The 18633-nt window shown below is 36.3% G+C and overlaps 2 protein-coding genes across 11 annotated transcripts in view; one reads left to right on the top strand and one right to left on the bottom strand.

Moving 5' to 3' along the window:
* HDAC3 (histone deacetylase 3) overlaps positions 1-15518 on the top strand; it is a 78796-nt gene extending 63278 nt beyond the window's left edge. For 2 of the 8 annotated variants that reach the window (XM_087930541.1, XM_087930545.1), the window contains exons 7-15: positions 7476-7609; positions 7768-7848; positions 7944-8017; positions 8164-8228; positions 9585-9674; positions 9855-9913; positions 13709-13764; positions 14019-14176; positions 14430-15518. In XM_087930541.1, the coding sequence (XP_087786667.1) occupies positions 7476-7609; positions 7768-7848; positions 7944-8017; positions 8164-8228; positions 9585-9674; positions 9855-9913; positions 13709-13764; positions 14019-14176; positions 14430-14499 (787 nt within the window). In that variant the 3' untranslated portion in view covers positions 14500-15518. Of the gene's footprint in view, positions 1-7475; positions 7610-7767; positions 7849-7943; positions 8018-8163; positions 8229-9584; positions 9675-9854; positions 9914-13684; positions 13765-14018; positions 14177-14429 lie in introns of all 8 variants that reach the window. The other 6 variants (XM_026718736.2, XM_087930542.1, XM_087930546.1 and 3 more) reach the window with 3 other exon arrangements.
* Positions 11523-18633, bottom strand: part of LOC113448149 (uncharacterized) — a 40025-nt gene continuing 32914 nt past the window's right edge. For 2 of the 3 annotated variants that reach the window (XM_087930538.1, XM_087930539.1), the window contains exon 7: positions 13724-14136. In XM_087930538.1, coding sequence (XP_087786664.1) covers positions 14117-14136 — 20 coding nt within the window. In that variant the 3' untranslated portion in view covers positions 13724-14116. Of the gene's footprint in view, positions 14137-18633 lie in introns of all 3 variants that reach the window. The other variant, XM_087930540.1, reaches the window with a different exon arrangement.

The raw sequence follows: 18633 nt of genomic DNA, 5'->3' as shown, positions 1-18633 counted from the left end.
GAGTGAAAGAAGCGAACAGCAGGAGGAACGGGACGATATAATTAAATGGGAGATTAACAGGATTAACATTTCAAAGAATTCTTAAGAAAGGATTTAAAGCAGCGAATTGAAAGAGGAAAAAAAAGGTGTGAATTGCCTTTGATAGTGGCGGAGCTTCAAACCGAGAGAGGTAGAAGCTGGAGGAGGAATCATCTAATCAACTTGGATACGTATATCTTGTTTTTACATAGGCACTGATAAAGCTGAACTATAGATTGTTAAAGAGAAAATTTAATATCAATTGGATTTGACCTTTTTGAAAGATTGTGTTTTAAAAAGCTCTGAATAATTGGGAAGGAAGAAGCAAAGAGGAGGTGTGGATTTGTCAGAACAAAGAGTGCCTGCCACCTGAGTTAAACCTGTTTTCTTTTAAAAGACTCTGTTTCTTAAGAATACAAGGAAATTGATACAAAATAAGAATTTTGGAAAATTGAAACAAAGAAAGAAACGGAGATTCTGCCCTTGAATTAATTGTTGATTCTGATATGGATTTGGCATTGGATTAGCTGTGGATTAAAACTTGAGAGGAAGAAAATAAAAGCAGACTGTTGGAAATTAATTTTAAAGACACTATTTGGACTAACTAGAAAGCTGTAAAATGGTGATGTCTCTTCAGGGATTATAAATGGAACTTAGAAACATGAAAGAAACATTACAAGAACGAGGTGAAACTCTGGGCCTTTGTTTTAAAAAATTTTGAAGATGCAATTGCAGAGCATGAACAACAAAGACAAAGAAGAGGAGGTGGAGCAAACCTCAGAAGGAGCCATCTTTAACTACCATCAAGAACAAAGAAATCTGGAAAAAAGAGGAAAAGAGTTGGAAATAAATATCGGAGATTTGGGAAATTGAATAAAGAGGGAAATATCTGGAAAATTAAAAAAGGGAAAAAGAGCAGAAATTTGAAGGGCAGAAGGGAGTTATAAATAGAGAGGGGGTTAAAAACTGGATTGAAAGAATAAAAGAGAAAATATTAGAAGAAGGGGGAAAAAACAGGATTTGAGAACTAAGAAATATGGGAATTTAAAAACAATAGGGAAAATTGTTAATTAGACAGAGATAATGGCTGAATGATACTTGGAGAGGGGATTCTGCAAGGTGCTGGGGAGTAACAAATAAATTTGTAGTTGTGAAACAGGGACATATAGATTGACAAGATGGAAAATAGAATTGTTTTTTGTTAATGCTCTCCCTTTATGTATAGAGACAATTGTAATACATAATAGAATATGTTAATTAAATATATTAAAATATACTGAGATAAATGGAATGATATAGGAGAAGAGCTGAAATGGAATTAACATCAGTGTTTAGGATTAAAATAGTAGATTTATATGTCTCTTTGTTTTTTTTGAAATTGTAGATAAACTTTATGAAATTAAAAAGGGGAAACCATGCAGAATCGGATTTATATATTTTATGTAGTCTTAAAGGGGATTATTAATTTTAATGTTTTAGGTAATAACATGTTAAACATCCAATAGGATTTAAAAGGGGAAATAATGAATATGTAGCAGAGGTGGCGCACTTAAACTGATATTTTAGGGGGGAAACCAATTTATAGAAAGAGTGTTATTAATTAGAACTTAAGAGGATGGTACAAATGTGACAGTTAAAAGTACTAAAGTATAATAATTATGAAGTTAATATATGAGAATTAAATAATGAGATAAGCATTTGGAATAATATAACAAAATAGAAAATGTACAAAAGCATTGTTAAGATAAGAAATTGAATATAAAAACTGAATATGTAACTATGGTCATATTTGTACGTATATGTGAAACCTGCAATCATGCTGTTCTCTAAAAAGAGATGTTAAAATGTGGAAAACTGAATAAAACTTGTTTAAAAAAATAAAAATAAATAAATAAATAATCCCTTTTGAAATACCCAGTTTTCAAAAGTTCATTCTTATCATCTGAAGGAGGGAGAGTCTGGACCTTACACCTTTTCTTCTCAAGTGCTGCCTTGCAGGGCAGGGTGGGAAAAATTCAGCTCCATGTGGTTCCCACCTGCCAAGTGGCCTTTTCATTCTTGACTTTCTGGGGAAGCCAGCAAAGAAGATTGCAAATGGTGATCATATGATTTCATGACTCTTGGCAACCAGATTTAAGTATGAACAGGTTGCCAAGCATTCTGATCATGATCATGTGAACTTGGGTGATGATGCAATATTTTGCAATGGGTGGAAGTGCTTTTTTTTTAAAACAAATTTTATTAATTTTTTAAAAACAAACAAAACATAAGACATAGAAACATAAAACCTCCTTTCTAAAAGCTACTTTAACAAAGCAAATAAAACACTATTTTTTACAGCATAGTTCCAAATTATCACATTTCTATTTAAACACATATATATCTTTTCCGAGTTTCTTGTTATTTCTCCCTTCACTTTTATTCAATTATATTTCTTTCTGTCAAGGTTTTATTAATTCTCAATCAAACATAAACACACAAAATACAAAACATAAAACATAAAACTTCTTTTTGGAAAGTGGCTTAGCCCCGGGTTACATCTTTTTTACAGACCAAAATCAAATTCATGCTCACCTTATATACCATTACTTATCTTATTTACCATTCTATCTAACACAAATTAATATAACTTCTCCCCTCTTTTCACTCTCTTAATTATATTTTGTTTATTTCATCTTAATTTAAATCATTATACTTGTATCTTTTGTCCGTTCTTTTCCAATTATCTATTCATCTCTTCTCTTTAACAGAAAATTTCCCCTGTAATCACTGGTTGAAGTATGACGCCTTTCTATCTTTCCCCTTAATTTAACACTTGAAATAATGCATAAGTTCCATTCTGATTCTGCTTAGTATATTTTACATGTTACATTTTAAAATAGGGAAATAATCACACTTCCGGTTGTCGGCTTTGCTGACAGCAGGGATTCGCCTTCTCTGCGATTCCTGCTGTGCTAGCCGCCTTGGTGCCTCCGATCCTGACGGATTTGGAGGCTAAGGCTGCCCTGTTGGGGCAGCTGAAGATAGGGGGGATCCGGACGGGGGTGAGGGGCATCGCAAACCTCCCCCCCAGCCGGCAATAACCCCCTTTTCTCAAGACGGTTCCAGCGGTGGTCTTTTTATGGCCACCATAAAGAAGCCGGCAATTGGATAAAGAATGCGCAGGAGGGAGAAGGAGTTTTCTTTTTTTTTTTAAAGAAAGTTTTTTCTTGGTCGAACTGGGACCTTAAGGATATATTTAACACCTGGGAAAGTAATGACTTGGAAGCTATTGTTCCCGATTGATGTTTTCAGCTGCGAAGAAAAGTGACGAAAAGGGGAAGTTACTCTCCCTCCCCTATGGAATTAACAAATGGACAAGGGAAACCAGCCTTTTGGTAGAAGGTAAAACCTAAACTCCTTTGTTATAAGTGGGAAGGGAGAGGCTTGGGAAAACAAATTTTTACTCTAAGACTTTGCTGGAGGAGATGCCTTGAAGATAAAGAGAATTTTCTTTCCCTAATTTGACTTCACCCCTAGAAGAGAAACTGTAAAAAGAAGAAGCTTCTACTCTGCCTGGACTGTTTGATGACTGTGGGACTTTGGGACTTTTGGGAACTGTTTTAAGCCTTGAAATAACTGATTGGTTTAAGAAGAGGATACAGAAAGAGAAGAAAAACTTTAAAATGGCTCTATCTCTTGATGAACTAAAAAACAATATCTAAAAACAAAGAAAGAAGGCAAAGATGTTATGGGAGAAGCCCTTTGTTTCCTAGATATGGCGTTTGCTATGTGTCAGCAAATTAAACAACAGCTGGAAGAAACCGAGGAAGAAGAAGCCATTTTTAATGAACTAAACGGTGTGACTAAGAAAGAAAGGAGAAAGAGAGGAGCGAAAAGGAAGGACTTAAGAAATAAAAAAATATTTATGAAAGAGAAAAAGAAGATGCAAAAACAACAGAATGCTAGAAAGCAAAAGGAAAGAGGAATGCAGAAAGGGGAAATTAAGAAGGCAGAGGTTTTGAGAGGAGGGGGTAAAAAGTTTAGGCGGGCTAAGAAGGAAAGGGAAAAGGGGGAAAAAAGTTACAAAGATATAAGACAAGATGGAGATAAGGAAATTTTTTTCAGGGATAATGGGTAATATATGGGTTTTTTTTAAAAGGGGGGGGGATTCTGCAAAGTACACATGAGTATTGTAATAGTGGTATTTGTATTATAAATAGATAACCAGAACTTTTTAAGATCTAATAAAAAGCTAAAATATCAAGGTATAACTTTAAAAGGTTTAATAATGAATGATAATAAGTTTTAATAAAATACTAAAGGGAATGTTTAAAATATTAGTTTGAATATAGAGTTTAATGGATTAATGTGTTGATTGTTATGGATTTATTATTGTAGTATTGGTTTTTGAAATAGTAGAATGTACTAAGCAGAATCTGATTGGGATTTAGGTGTTATTTTAAATTTTAACTTAGGGGAATGATAGAAAGGCATCATACTCCGATTAGTGATTCCAGGGGAAACTATTCTTTCTTAAATTGGAAATGAGACAGATGTAAATGGAGAAATGGACAAAAGATATAAAAATATTTTTTAAAAAAAAGCAAGATTAAATATATAAAACAGAATTAAGATGAGGCAAAAGTGGAGAGGAGTTATATAATAGATATAGAATGGTAAATAAGATGGGTAATGGTATATAAGAAAAGCGTGAATACAACTGAGTCCATACAAAAAGAGGTAATCTGGGGCCAAGTTACTTTCTAGAAGAAAGCTTTATGTTTTTTATGTCTGTGTTTTATGTGTGTGTTTAATTAAGAATTAAATAATAAAATCTCAGAAGAAGACTAGATGAGAATAATTATAAACAAGCCAGAGGGAAATATAAAGTTGATGACTGGATAGCAGATAAATCAGAAAGGAAATATGATTGAATAATGATTAAAGAGAAACAATGTGGAATTTGGTAAAGGGAATTTACGTGTTTATATGGAAATGGGATAAATTATAAGTATGTGATATAAAGCAATATGTTACCTGCCTTGTAAGGATCTACAATGGAAAGAGGTTTTATGTTTTTAATGTTTAATGATGTTTTGTCTTGTTTGTTTGTTTGTAAAATCAATAAAACTTGTTTAAAAAAAAATAGGGAAATAATAAATTATAATATAGTTAAATATATAATTTCCATTCTAATTCTGCTTAATACATTATTTAAAGAAACAAAAAACAAAAAAATGAAGCAATAAATTTATAATAACATTAAAACAATAGCAAGTAATTAAACATTTTACACATTCCCATTAATGTTTTATTAAATATTGAAATCTATCATTATTAAGCATTTAATATTTTAATTTTTGTTAGATCTTATAATATTCCAATTTTCTATTTCAAATACAAGTACTACAATACTATCTTATGTACTTTTGCAGAATCTTTTTTAAATTGTACCCTTTGTCTCTAAAAAAAATCTGCTTTTTTCCATCTTGTTTCAAGCCTTTGTGGCTTTTTTCCCCTTTTTCCCTTCCTTTCTTATCCAATCTAGCTTTTTTGCCCCCCCCCCATCTCCTAACCTCCACCTTTTTAGCTTCCCCTCTCTGTTGTATTCCTCTTTTCTGTTGCTTTCTGACATTGTATCGATTTTTCACCTGATTTTTCTCTTTCTTGGTTGTTTTTTTAACTCTTAAATTCTCCATTTTCCTTCCCCTCTTCCTCTTTTCTTTCTTAATTAGTCCATTAAAGATGGCTGCTTCTTCTTCTTCCTCTTCCTCTTCCCAGTCCTCTTGTTGTTGTATTTGCTGGTAAGTAGAAATCACCATTTCTAAGAAATGAAAAACAGCTCCCAAAGAGCCCTTGCCTTCTTGGTCTTCTTCCTTTAATTTTTCAAATTCCATTTTTAATTCATCCACAGATAATGCCATTATAAAAGCTTTTCCTCCTCCTCCTCCTCCTCCTCCTCCTCCTTCTCCTTCTTTTTAAAAACAACCCAAATGTTTTAAATCTTATAGTAGTTTCCAAGAGTCCCAAAGTCATGAAGCAATCAAAACAGACACAAAATGTTTCATCTTCTTCCCTTTACACTTTCTCCTCTTGGAGCAATATCAGTTACAAAGTCCCAAAATGTATTTTAAAGCCTTATTACAATTAATTTCTGGTCTTATAATCTTCAAGCGTCTCCTCCAGCAATGTCTTAGTATATATATATATTTTTGTCCTCTCCCTTCCCACTTACAACAAATAGCTTTTAATTTTTACCTTTTATATAAAAGCAGGTTTTTCAATGTCTGTTTGCTATCTCCGTAAGGAAGGAGAGTGAACTTTCCCTTTCAGCACTTTCGTTCGCCGCTTTGACAGCCTCCTTTGGAAACAATATATCGTACAAAAAGTCAGGTTTCCAGGGTGTTTAGATATAACTTTATGTCCTGGTTCAGCCAAAAAACTTTCGCTTTTAAACTCTTCCTCCTGTACAGTCTTAGCCGGTTGAAGATTTCTTTGTGGCAACCATTGCTGACTGCCGCTCCACTGCCTTCGGAAAAAGGAGTCTAGCCGGCTGGGGAAAGGGGTTGCGATGTCCCCAGACCCCTGCCCAGATCTCCTCTATCTTCCGTTACCCCTCTGGGGTAACGACAACCCCCAAATCCAATTGGATCAGGGGTACTCCAGCGGCGAGCGCAGCAGGGACGCGGATTCCTGCCACCGCCGAAGCCTTGCAACTGGAAGTTCTCACAATGGGTGGAAGTGCTTTATGGGCCATAAAACACACCATCATAATTCTGAACTGTCATTAAACAGTTTTAAGTCTATAAAAACTACCTGTGTAATGCATTCCAAAATCTTATTTCAAATTTATCTGGACCCTTAATTCATTTATAACTTTCTAAAATCAAAGTTAACTTTTGTTGTTTATTTCTAATGTTTTAAATTCTGGTAGAAGTACTGGTGATATTTTTGCTTGCTCATTGTGTTCAGAGGGAATGTATTAACATTCTGGTAGAAGTACTGGTGATATTTTTGCTTGCTCATTGAGTTCGGAGGAAATGTATTAACTTTGGGCATAACTTCAGAAATTCTCTACACACCATCACTCCATCATCACTCCAGTTCTTCATCAATTCTGAGAGGAGAATGACAAAAACAAGAGGGTATTACAACTACAGAGAGGTGATGCATGATTGAGAAAAATCTTGAAATAGAAAATGAGTATTTTTGCCTGCTTTACAATTTATCAGAATGTGATCCTGGACAGATTTTTCTTTCTTCAGTAGGATTTTAAGGTGTTGGCAATTTAGATCAATGCTGCAGAATTGCAGCAGCTTCTAACAGAGTTGGAAGGGACCCTGTAGGTCATCTAATCCAACCCCCCCGCCCAAGCACTGGTGATAAGTACAGATTTTTCATACATGGGACTTTAAGATTTACCAATGTTAGGAGATACGTTTTTTCCCACAGAAAAGTTTTTTTTTCTCTGACAGGTACCATCCACGTGTACTTTACATCGATATAGACATCCATCATGGAGATGGTGTGCAGGAAGCTTTTTACTTGACAGACCGTGTCATGACAGTATCTTTTCACAAATACGGGAATTACTTTTTCCCTGGTACAGGTACAAAATCTTTTATTGTTCTTTGTCATTTTTTAAGAATCAGAATTCTATTAGCCAGCTAATAAGTATGTGAAAGAATTTCAAATTCTGTGTCACATTTATGAAAAATGGATGTTTTCTAATATGTACCTCTATTTGAATTCTACACTGTCATTTAGGTGACATGTATGAAGTTGGGGCTGAGAGTGGCCGCTATTACTGTCTAAATGTACCTTTGCGGGATGGTATTGATGACCAAAGTGAGTCTTCCCCTGGACCTTGTTGTATTATTCATCTTCACTACATACTTCACCAGAGAAATTATAGCAGTGGTCTCTGTCTTTTTGTTTGGAAGGTTATAAGCACCTCTTCCAGCCAGTCATTAATCAAGTGGTGGAATTCTATCAGCCAACTTGCATAGTGCTGCAGGTGAGAATATTTGATGGCTGTTGCTTGTGGTCATATGAAGGGACTCATGGATTACAAGAGGGGATTACAATAATAATGAGTAGGTTTGCTGGAAAATTCAATTGTCATTATTCCTCATTTTTATCTCTCCTGCTTACCCCTTTAAGTGTGGTGCTGATTCCTTAGGCTGTGATCGCCTGGGTTGCTTTAATCTCAGTATAAGAGGACATGGGTAAGTCCATTTTATAACCCATTAAAAATTAAATGGGAAATTAGGTTAATAAGGATATGACTCTGCTTTTTCTCCCTTTTAATGTTGTCAAAATTCTGGTTTTTTAGGGATTAAGATCCCTCAAAATTCTCCTGTACCCCCTTTTTATTATAAAACACTTTTCCAAAACTGCTGCCAAACATCTTGCAGAAAAAAGATCTGTATTTGTACTGCTATTTCAATCATATTTAAATACATCTTCAATTGAGCTGCCTTATAGCAATCAGGATTTGAAGGGGAAAAGGTGATTTAGATCTTCTTTGGGCATCTCTTAAATCTCCATTTGCATTTCTGAGCATAGGAAAAAGCACAGCTTCTTCAAACAATGGCAGCAAATACAATGGCGCACTTCTGGGCCATCTGCATAATCTTTTCCCCTTCAATTCCCAATCACTGCACAGCTGTATTTGCATCTCAGCAGAAAAAATATAGACATTGTACTGTGCTTTTAGTTTTTCTGTTGCAGACTAAATAGGAATTTGTATGGTGTGTTAAAAAATGTTACACTAAATGTGGTGTGCTTGGTTTTTAACTGACCATGTTGTTTTCTTTACTAACAAATTAAGCAGAAAGAGTAATTTATTCACAAACTATGCATATTTTCAACTCTGTGTTGTCATATGCTGCCCAGGCTCTTCACAGTGATGTTGCTACTGGCAGCACAATTGAAGTATATCTCTTCAATATACATATATTGACTGCCATTTTGCTTTCTTTTGCACACATGCACACCCCTTAGCAAACTGCTGTCTTTATAATTGCTTAAGAGCCATTATTCATTTTCAGTGCTGAGCTTATTTTAAAAGGCAAAGTAACTATAGTCACAACACGTTATTGCAATTCCAGTCTATGTCAGCCTTTGAGAGTATGAAGAGATCATAGTTCTTGCACTGCATCTATTCTTCCAGTTTTAATATTAGCTGTCAAAAACACTGTTGCAATCTTCTCATTGCACTAAAACTGGGCCTGTGGTGTCTTTCAAAGATCTCTGTAATTGATTTGAACTCCAGCAAGGGCTGACACTCTTCCTCTTTGGAGACAGAAAAGCAAGCATCAGAAAAAGGATGGCTCTCTCAACCACCTTCTATCTTTGAATCTAAATATTCTGCTCTCTGCCCTTTTCTTCTGCATAGACCCCAATGGATTTTCTCTAAATTAATAAGGTATTCTTCAAATGTTGGGGGAGGTTGGGTTTGGCAATCCCCTAATAGCTTAGCATTTAACAGCATTCATTTGCAGTAAATGTCTAGATTTACACAAACACAATTTTTATTTGTGTGTATATGCCAATATAAACATTCTAATTTTGGATTCCAGGGAGTGTGTGGAATATGTAAAAAGTTTCAACATTCCCCTTCTGGTATTAGGAGGTGGTGGTTATACAGTTCGCAATGTGGCCCGATGCTGGTGAGTATTGTAAGAGCATTGAGATAGGCTGGAGATAGTCATCTTTCATGGCTACAAGTTATTGTAAGTTGCCCAGTTACCCTATGGTAAGATGGGCAGCCAATAAATGTAATAAATTAGTAAGTAAGTAAATGGAATAGATATGTGGCCTTGATGGATACGGTCTGCCTTTCTTTTCAGGACTTATGAAACATCATTGCTTGTAGATGAAGCAATTAGTGAGGAGCTTCCATATAGTGGTAAGTCAGGTTATTCTGTGTTAAAATATAAACAATCATTTGTTTAGCCTTTTCTTAGCTAGATATATAAAGAATACTATACTATAAATTTTATTATATTTTAGTATATAACACACAGTAACTTTTCTATATTTGTGCAGTAGTTTATACTTTATGCATACTATGCAGTTATAATAATGTCTCATTTATCATCAGTTCAAAGGTGAACAATTTCATAACACAATTGAGAAATGTAAAAAATTCTTCCTCCATACTATGTTTAGTGTAATTTCCCAGAATCATTTTATTGGTTTATTATGTTTATGAAATATTGGTTCATTAAAGCAGAATGTTTGAATATTGTACTGAAATAGCATAGCCAGTGTTGCCTTTAAAATAAATTTAGGTACATCAGTAAATCTTTAACAAAACAGAAATTTTAACATTAATGCACTGCCTTTTGCTGACTGCTAAGCAAATACTGGACCTATATTAAAGGGGCTACTTTCATTATTTAGACTTCTAAAAATAACTTACAGTCACATTATCTGAAAAATGGTCTCTTTACTCATGTATCAGCAATGATTTGTTAATGTTGAAGATCCTGGGTACCCAGTGGGGGAAAACTGCATGTTAATATGCTAGGTGAAGCCAGATATGCAGCTGACACTAAGAATAAAAAGCACCAGGGAAATTTTCTTTTCTTTTCTAACTGTAGCCAGTTGTGAGGAGATTTTAGCAGATAAAATCATAGGGTTGGAAGGGACCTTGGAGGTCTTCTAATTCAACCTTCTATCTAAAACAGAAGTCTTGTGTTTACACTTTATGGTATGTCTCAGACAAAAGAGTAAAAAAGTTAAGATTGTATTACAGATAATCCTTGAGTTATGATAGTTCAATTAGCAACCGCTCAAAATTAGGAAACACCCTCCCCCGCCCCCCCCAAAAAGTATTTACAAGTAAGTAATGCATGTAATGCATGTTGCAGTACCACAGTGGTTGAATTTATATTTTACTGACAAAGAAATAAGGGGAGAGTAGTATAGCTGTATTTCAAGCTACTTAGCTCTTGTCAGCTAGCCCTATCCTTTCTGGGTGTCATGCCCCTGGTGGAGACTGACTCTGAGGGAGAGGAGGAACAGCCAACAGGGAGTGGAAGTGTGGCTCCAGAGGTTGTGGAAGAGGCTGGGAAAGGGCAGAGGCCGGTTGAGCAGTCAGAGGAGGACCCAGGGCCATCCCCTATCCATCCTAGGGCACACAGGGAGGAGAGGATCAGGGAAAAATGTGATCTACTTGGGAGAAGAGGGCCATGATCCTCTTCATGGGTTGCAGGTGTGAGATCTGCATAAGAGTTTGGACCTGCGTGCTAGCAAACGCTGGAGACAAGTGTGTTTTTTCCTGGATGAGGTTTACCTTGGTTGGCGTTCTTCCAACGGACTGTACCTGGTTATCTTCTTGAAGTTTGTAATTAATTATTCTGGTCTGTTGTGGAACTTTCTTCAGTGTGGTTTGTTTTTGGTTTTTGCTCCGTTATCTGCTATTTGAGTTTGAACTATATTTCTTTCATTTGGAATGTTATTTTGAAAATAGTTTAAACTCCAACTGTGAACAATTGAACAGTGAAGCCAAGTTGAAGGCATTAAAGGACCTTTATTTACGTTTTGGTTTTTGTTACATTTGTGCTACACGTCGGGTTATCACATTGGGATTTGAACCCGGGCTACTTGCATATTAGCTAGATGTATTAACTTCTAAATCATGGGCTCTCTTCACTTTGTTGGCTATTCCAGGGGAGAGATTAAGTATTTTTCCGCTGAGACCAGTCTATCAGGGCAACCTGGTCTACCCAAATATGAGACAGAGCATACTGCTTCTGCTTTCTACTTAATATATCTACCTAATATGCAAGTTGTCCAGGTTTGAATCCTAGAAAGGATATGACTAGCTGATGAGAGCTAAATAGCTTGAAATAGATCTATACTAGTTTCTTTGTCACTAAAATATAAATTCAGTACAAAAATAGTTTGTTGCAAAAGCGACTGACTGCGAAGACTCCTGGATTGCAGCTGAAAAGCAAAAGTGGAAGCTGTATGCTCCGTCCCATATTTGGGTAGACCAGGTTGTCCTGATAAACCAGCCTCACTGGAAAAACACTCCATCACAGTGGTCATTCACTCTTACCACCAACTGCAGAGACGCTACAACATGTGTCATGCCCTTGTTAAAGTCAGACTCTGAGGGAGAGGAGGAACAGCCAACAGGGAGTGGAGGTGTGGCTCCGGAGGTTGTGGAGGAGGTTGGGGAAGGGCAGAGGCCGGCTGGGCAGTCAGAGGAAGAACCAGGCCCATCCTCTCTTCATCTTAGGACACGCAGGGAGGGACAGAGAAGGCAACAACTTGGCTTATGAGAGAGGAAGCAGCCATGATCCTCCTCATTGGTTGCAGCTGGGGAGAATAGTATATAAGAGAGAGGGTTAAATCACAGCGTTGCCAGAAGCAAAGCGTGTTTTATCTTAGTCTGAAATTATCTTAGTTGGCATCCTTCCAACCCACTGTGTCTTGTTATCTCCTTGCAGTTGGTAATTACTTATTACTGTTGTGGAATTTCCTTCATTATAGTTTGTTTTAGTTTTTTATTTCACCTCTATCTGCTCATTAAGTTCGGACTGTATTGCTTTCTTTTAAAGATGTATTTTTGAATACGTTTTATCTCCAGCTGAGAATTATTGAACAGTAGGGCCAAGTTGGAGGCATTAAAGGACAACCTGGGTCATCACAACATGCCTCCTGCCTATTTCCCCCCCACTATCCTGCCCCACCAGGTCTCCATCTCTATTTAATTTTCGAAGGGCTCCAGAGTCGGACCCACATGACAAAGCCAAAGTCTTTTATTTATTCAGAAGCCAGTGAAGCTGTAAGAATGTGAGATGCAAGGAAAACAACTTTGCCCCATCTGATTTCAACTCCTCTGCCATGAGGCCTGTAAGCTTGTTGGGACCCAGTCTGGCTGGTGCTGAGCAGCCTCCTGCTTTCTGTTGACTGGCTAGTTCGAATGAGCAGCTTCAAAGATTGTGGCAACAGCCAATCAAGGAGGAGTTTGCAGTTCAGCCAAATGAGACAAAGGAAGCAAACTCCTCCTTGATTGGCTATGCTGCTGACTCAATCCCTGAAGCTGCCCTGAAGCAGGCGGCTGTGGCGGCCCCACCCAGGCCTTTTCTTCTCCCAGCGGGCTTCCGGTGACTTGACCACAGCCAGTTTTTTACTCAGAAAGTGGCAAAAATATTTTCCTTAGATTTCATGTTCTTACAGCTTGGCCACCATTCAAAGTAAATAATCCATGGGCATGGGAAATGGAGTGGGGGAGGAGTAAGTGAAATCTGGGATGTTAGCAAAGCAGCCCCAGTCTATGAACACTCAGTGGGACAGGATGGGGGGGAAGCAATTGGGAGCATGAGGTATCACAGTGGGTTGGGAGAGGCCTTCAGTGGCCTGCTGATGCACCAGGCCCAGCATGCCCTTCCCCATCCTGAGATACTTCATGTACATATCCATGAACCTATGCATTCAATTAACAAATGCATTGCAGAAAGCAGGGAGGGATTACATTCATTTAACGTGGTTCAATCAAATGAATCCTTGGATTACAAATGTAATTGGGAGGCTTTATTACATTAGTAACTTGAGGATTAACTATATTTCCTCAACAACTGTTTGTTGTTCTGCTTTAATGTGTGCTACATGTGGATTTCTCCTTTTAATATATAGAAGCATTTCTCTTTTTTTATCCATAAAGAATATTTTGAATACTTTGCTCCAGATTTTACTCTCCACCCTGATGTCAGCACTAGAATTGAAAATCAGAATTCAAGGCAGGTGAGTATCTCCTGTTAAATGGACAAATTGACCCTTTCCTTTATTTGTCTCCTTTCCAAAATATCTCCTTTAATTATTAGTTTCAAAAGATGCATTATTAGTGCTTCTGTTTACTAAAGCCTGTTCCTTATAGTACATTCATTTTGTTACTATGCTTAAGTTCGATGACTGCAAAAATGATGACAGGAATTTGATAATGTTTGTTGAAGTAATTGGCTTGATAGGGTTTTCTGCGTTTTGTGTTTTGTGTGAAGTACTTAGATCAAATACGGCAGACAATATTTGAGAATTTGAAGATGCTGAATCATGCACCTAGTGTCCAGATCCATGATGTCCCTTCTGATCTTCTGAGCTACGATCGCACAGATGAGCCTGATCCAGAAGAGAGAAGTTCAGAAGATAATTACAGCAGGCATGTTTTTACATTTGTCCCTCAAATAAAAACTGTATATTTTAACCTGATACTCAAGAGAAACTCCAGTAGTTACCTCCTATAAATCAGTATGTATTGATTGGGACTCTTGGAATGATATGTTTAATAGCCATAGTGCTCCTTTTCAGAGCCATGTGCTTGTTGCATTTTTTTAAATAAGCAGATTCCATATTTATCCTTAATTTTTGCTACATTATCTCCTTACCCTATGTAACTTTATTATATCTTTCAGGCCAGAAGCTTCCAATGAGTTCTACGATGGTGATCATGATAATGATAAAGAAAGTGATGTTGAAATATGAGGCCTGAATCCTATACATTTGCACTATATGAAATTGTCTGGATGATAAGTCTCTAAGGAAGTAATAGGTTCCGTAGAAAGAATTGCTTGAACACAGAAGGCAATGGGGGTTTCTACTTGACCGGATCTTCAGCCATTATTGGTGGGAATAAACATTCCTCACTTCAGGTTCATTTAAGGTTCAGGTTGTTGCTAGGTGACCCTCCTCAATCCTCATTCTGCAACAACCATCACTTTTCACAAGGCTGCTGCTCTTCAAAAAAGGACAGGGTTTCCATTGTATTTTGAACCATTTTTCTTATTTTTATTTTCCTGAAGGGCCTAACTAGAAATCTGCTGTAAAAAGCGCATCTACATGGACAAATTTTCAGCTTTCTATAGCAATGGGAATTATAAACAGAGATCAGATAATGTTGGTGGATATTTTATTTGACCATAGTAGAAGTGGAGAAGTCATGTATGTAGCACTCTTTTAAGTTACCTTTTGTTAGTCTTTCTACTTGGAGATGCTATGCGTTGCATGGCAATAGGCCCATTGAGGAATTAATTTGGCAGTTTTTTGTGACTTTTATAGCAGATGTCTATAGCTTATTGGATATATTTCTGTTTTTGCTTCAGTGAAGGATTGATTATTAAAGGGAAGAGTCCCAGACCAAAAATAACTTCAGTGAATCCATCTTTTGCTATCTGGTAAAAGCCCTGTTTTGATTTTTGGTATTCATGCTTGAATTCTAAAAGAAAGAAATTATAAGGATATTTTTCACAGAAAAACGTATCCCTCTCCCTTTTTATCCTATTCAACGTTGTCCTGATATCTGTATTTTTTTGAATGAACTGAAAAGAGATTTCCCAACCTTGATTCCTCATCGAATGTGGGCTTAAATCTTTTTAATTAAACTGCATGTGCTGAAGATAGTTGCCAACACTTTGAGTAGTTCTTTGCAGTTAAAACGACAGAGGCAATTGCCCTTCTCTTATATTTTACTGGTGGGTTTAAAATATTAAACACAATATTTCTTATCTTCCTTCTCTTTTGTTCATTCCCAGTTCATCCTAACATGGCTTAAAAGTTTGTATTTCGTAGGCTATAGAGATACATCATGAATCTAAAATTGTACTGACTGTAAAAGTTTGTTCACTGCCATGACTGCAAAGCCTGGCACTCAACTTGGGAAGCTCCCTCAGAAAGCACTGCAACAGAAGGCTCCTTTTCCCAGTCTTTTCCCATAGTCTCATATGTGAGAGGATTGAGAGGTTCCACAGCAGACTGAAGCAAGGCTGCAGCCTTAAAAATGCACTTTCAAAAGCCTTAAATAGAAGCATAACTTCTGATGTGTACACAACACTTGTGTTCTTTTTAAGGTGCCCCAGGTCAAAGTTTCCAGATATTAAAAAGAACTGTTGGAAGTTACGATTCACACCTCTCTTAGGAAAAGAAAAATAAATCTTAAAACATTAGAAGGGGAAGGAAAATTCCCCTAAAAGAAAGGAGGTGAAAACACAAGCAGGGTCAGCTCCATTAGCCCCCACCTTTGCATGGGACACATTAGCTAAGGTCCTTTCCCATAGAAATCAAATAGTTGGCAAGCTATAAAAAAAACTTGTGAAAAGAAACAGCGTAACAGGAAATTCAGGATATTGCAACCAGGTGCAAACTGATAGCTACAAAGGATCAGGGAAAAACAGAGATTAGACTATAAAACAATTACTCTTACCAAGATCCCAGGAAGAGATCCCAATCTCGAGACAGGAACTCATCACACAAACACAAATCAAAAACTTCAAAGATTAGACTTCCAGTTTGCTGGGCTTCGGCGGCAGCAGGAATCCGCGATCGTGTGCGGTTTCTGCTTGCGCTCGCCGCTGGAGTGCCACCGAGCCAGCCGGCTTCGGGGCTAAAGTCACCCCGTAGAGGTGGCTGAAGACAGGGGAGACCCGGCAGGGTTTTGAGGGGAGTCCGCACCTCCCCTCTTCAGCTGGCTTAACTCCCTTTTCCGAAGGCAGGAGAGCGGTGGTCAGAAATGGCCACCACAAAGAAGCACTCATCCGGAAAAGTATGTGCAGGAGGAAACTAAGAAGTGAAAGTTATGGCTGACCGGGATAAGAAGCAATATTCAAGATATCCTGGAATTTAAATTTAAATCTCAAAAAAGATTCATTGTTCCCAAGGAAGATCCAGAAGCAGCGAATGAAAGGGAAAAGGGAAATTTTGTTTTTTCTCACTCTCCTTCCTTACAGTGACAGCAGATGAATGAGAAATCAGAAAAACCCGCATTGGCATCAACAGGTAATTAAACTGAAAATTAAAGCCAAGGGGATAATAAAGATTTCTGAACATTGAAAAAAAAAAATTGGGGGCTGCAAGTGGAAAGGGAGAGGAAAAGAATAAAGAGTATGATTTGACTGGAGGAGATTGCTTGGAATTTAAAAGAATCGAAAGTTAAATTGTAATAAGACTTCTAAAAGATACATTTTAATTGGAACTTTGTAACTGAATTGTAACCCCAGGAAGAGAAAGTGAAAAACGAGAAAAGTGTTAAATGGAACAGCTTGTGTGTATTTGGACGGCTTGGTGACTTTGGGACTTTTGGAAATTATATTTTAATGATTAAAAATACTTGGGTGGTTGTTTAAAATTTTTTTTTATAATGGCATCACTTGTGGATGAACTGAAAATTGAATTCAAAAAATATAAAGAAGAGGAACAAGAAGGGAAGGGCTCTTTTGGATCTGTTTTCAACTTTTTAGAAATGGCGATTTCTACCAATGAGAAACTACAAGAACAAGAAGATTGGGACAAAGAAGAAGCCATCTTTAATGAACAAGTAACTTTATCTGGGGAAGAAAGGGGAAAGATGGGAAAGAGAATGGAGAATTTAAGACCTAAAAAAGCAACCAAAAAAGGGAAAAATAAGGTGAAAAGTGGATATAATGTCAGAAGGCAACAGAAAAGAGGAATACAGAAGAGGGAAATGGAGATGGAGAGACAAGGGGGTAAAAAGGGTGTGAAGAAGCAAGGGAGGAAGGAAGGGAAGAGAAGCTACAAAGGTTTGAAACAAGATGTAAAGAAACAGGATTTCTTTAGAGATAATGGGTAAAGATAATAACTGAAAAAGAGATTCTGCAAAGGTACATATAGACTGTATTGTTTTTATTTGTATTAGAAATAATGTTAGAAAATTGGAATAACATGATTATAAAATGGGATAAAATATTCAATGTAATTTAGTGAAACTTTCTCTTTTGAACAAAATAAATGAAATGAAATGTGAGAGAATTAAATTAAAAAGGAATGGGAACATTTTAATTACATAATGTTTTAAAATATACGTGAAATGGGGGGGAAGTAATTACGCAAAATTTATAAGGGTTCCCATAGAAGCATGAGACTTATTTGAAAAGGAATGTGTAAAATGTTTAAGATTTAAATGAATATTAATTTTAACGATAGAGTTTAACTGGTATGGATTGTTGTTTTAATTATATATTTATATTTTTTTCTTCTTTTAAAAATATAGTGTGTAGCTTTAGAATGTACTAAGCAGAATCGGAATGAAAGTTATGTGTTATATTAAGTGTTAAACTTAGGGGAAAGATATAAAGACGTCATACTCCAATCAGTGATTACAGGAGAAATTTTGTGTTAATGAGAAAAGATAATAGACAATTGAAACAGGACAGACAAAGGATATAAGTATAATGATTTTAATTGAGATGAAATAAAATAGAATTAAGAGAGTGAAAAGAGGGGAGAAGCTATATAGAAAATCTAGAATGGTAATAAGATATGAAATAGTGTATAAAAGTGAGCATGAATTTGAATTTATGTCTGTATGAAGAGATGTAACCCAGGATCAAGCTGCTTTCAAAAAAGATGTTTTATGTTTTGTGTTTGGTCTGTATGTTTGTTTTTTAAAAATTAATAAAACTTTTGGGAAAAAAAAACTTCAAAGATTCACACTTATAAATCAAAGAACCTGAAGTGTATAAGAAAGGGGTTTTCCTACTCACTTGTTAATCTCAGGAATGCTGTAGGGTTTATTCTTATTTGCCTTTCTATTAATAAACTGATTCTGGCTTCCAATGCAGCTGACCAAATGATTTTGCAGTAAAATTTCCCAGCTGGGAAATTTGA

The sequence above is a fragment of the Pseudonaja textilis genome, chromosome 3, assembly GCF_049901715.1.
Source record: "Pseudonaja textilis isolate UNSWEBS1 chromosome 3, rPseTex1.2, whole genome shotgun sequence".
Taxonomy (NCBI): domain Eukaryota; kingdom Metazoa; phylum Chordata; class Lepidosauria; order Squamata; family Elapidae; genus Pseudonaja; species Pseudonaja textilis.
This window is presented reverse-complemented; position numbering and strand designations above follow the sequence as displayed.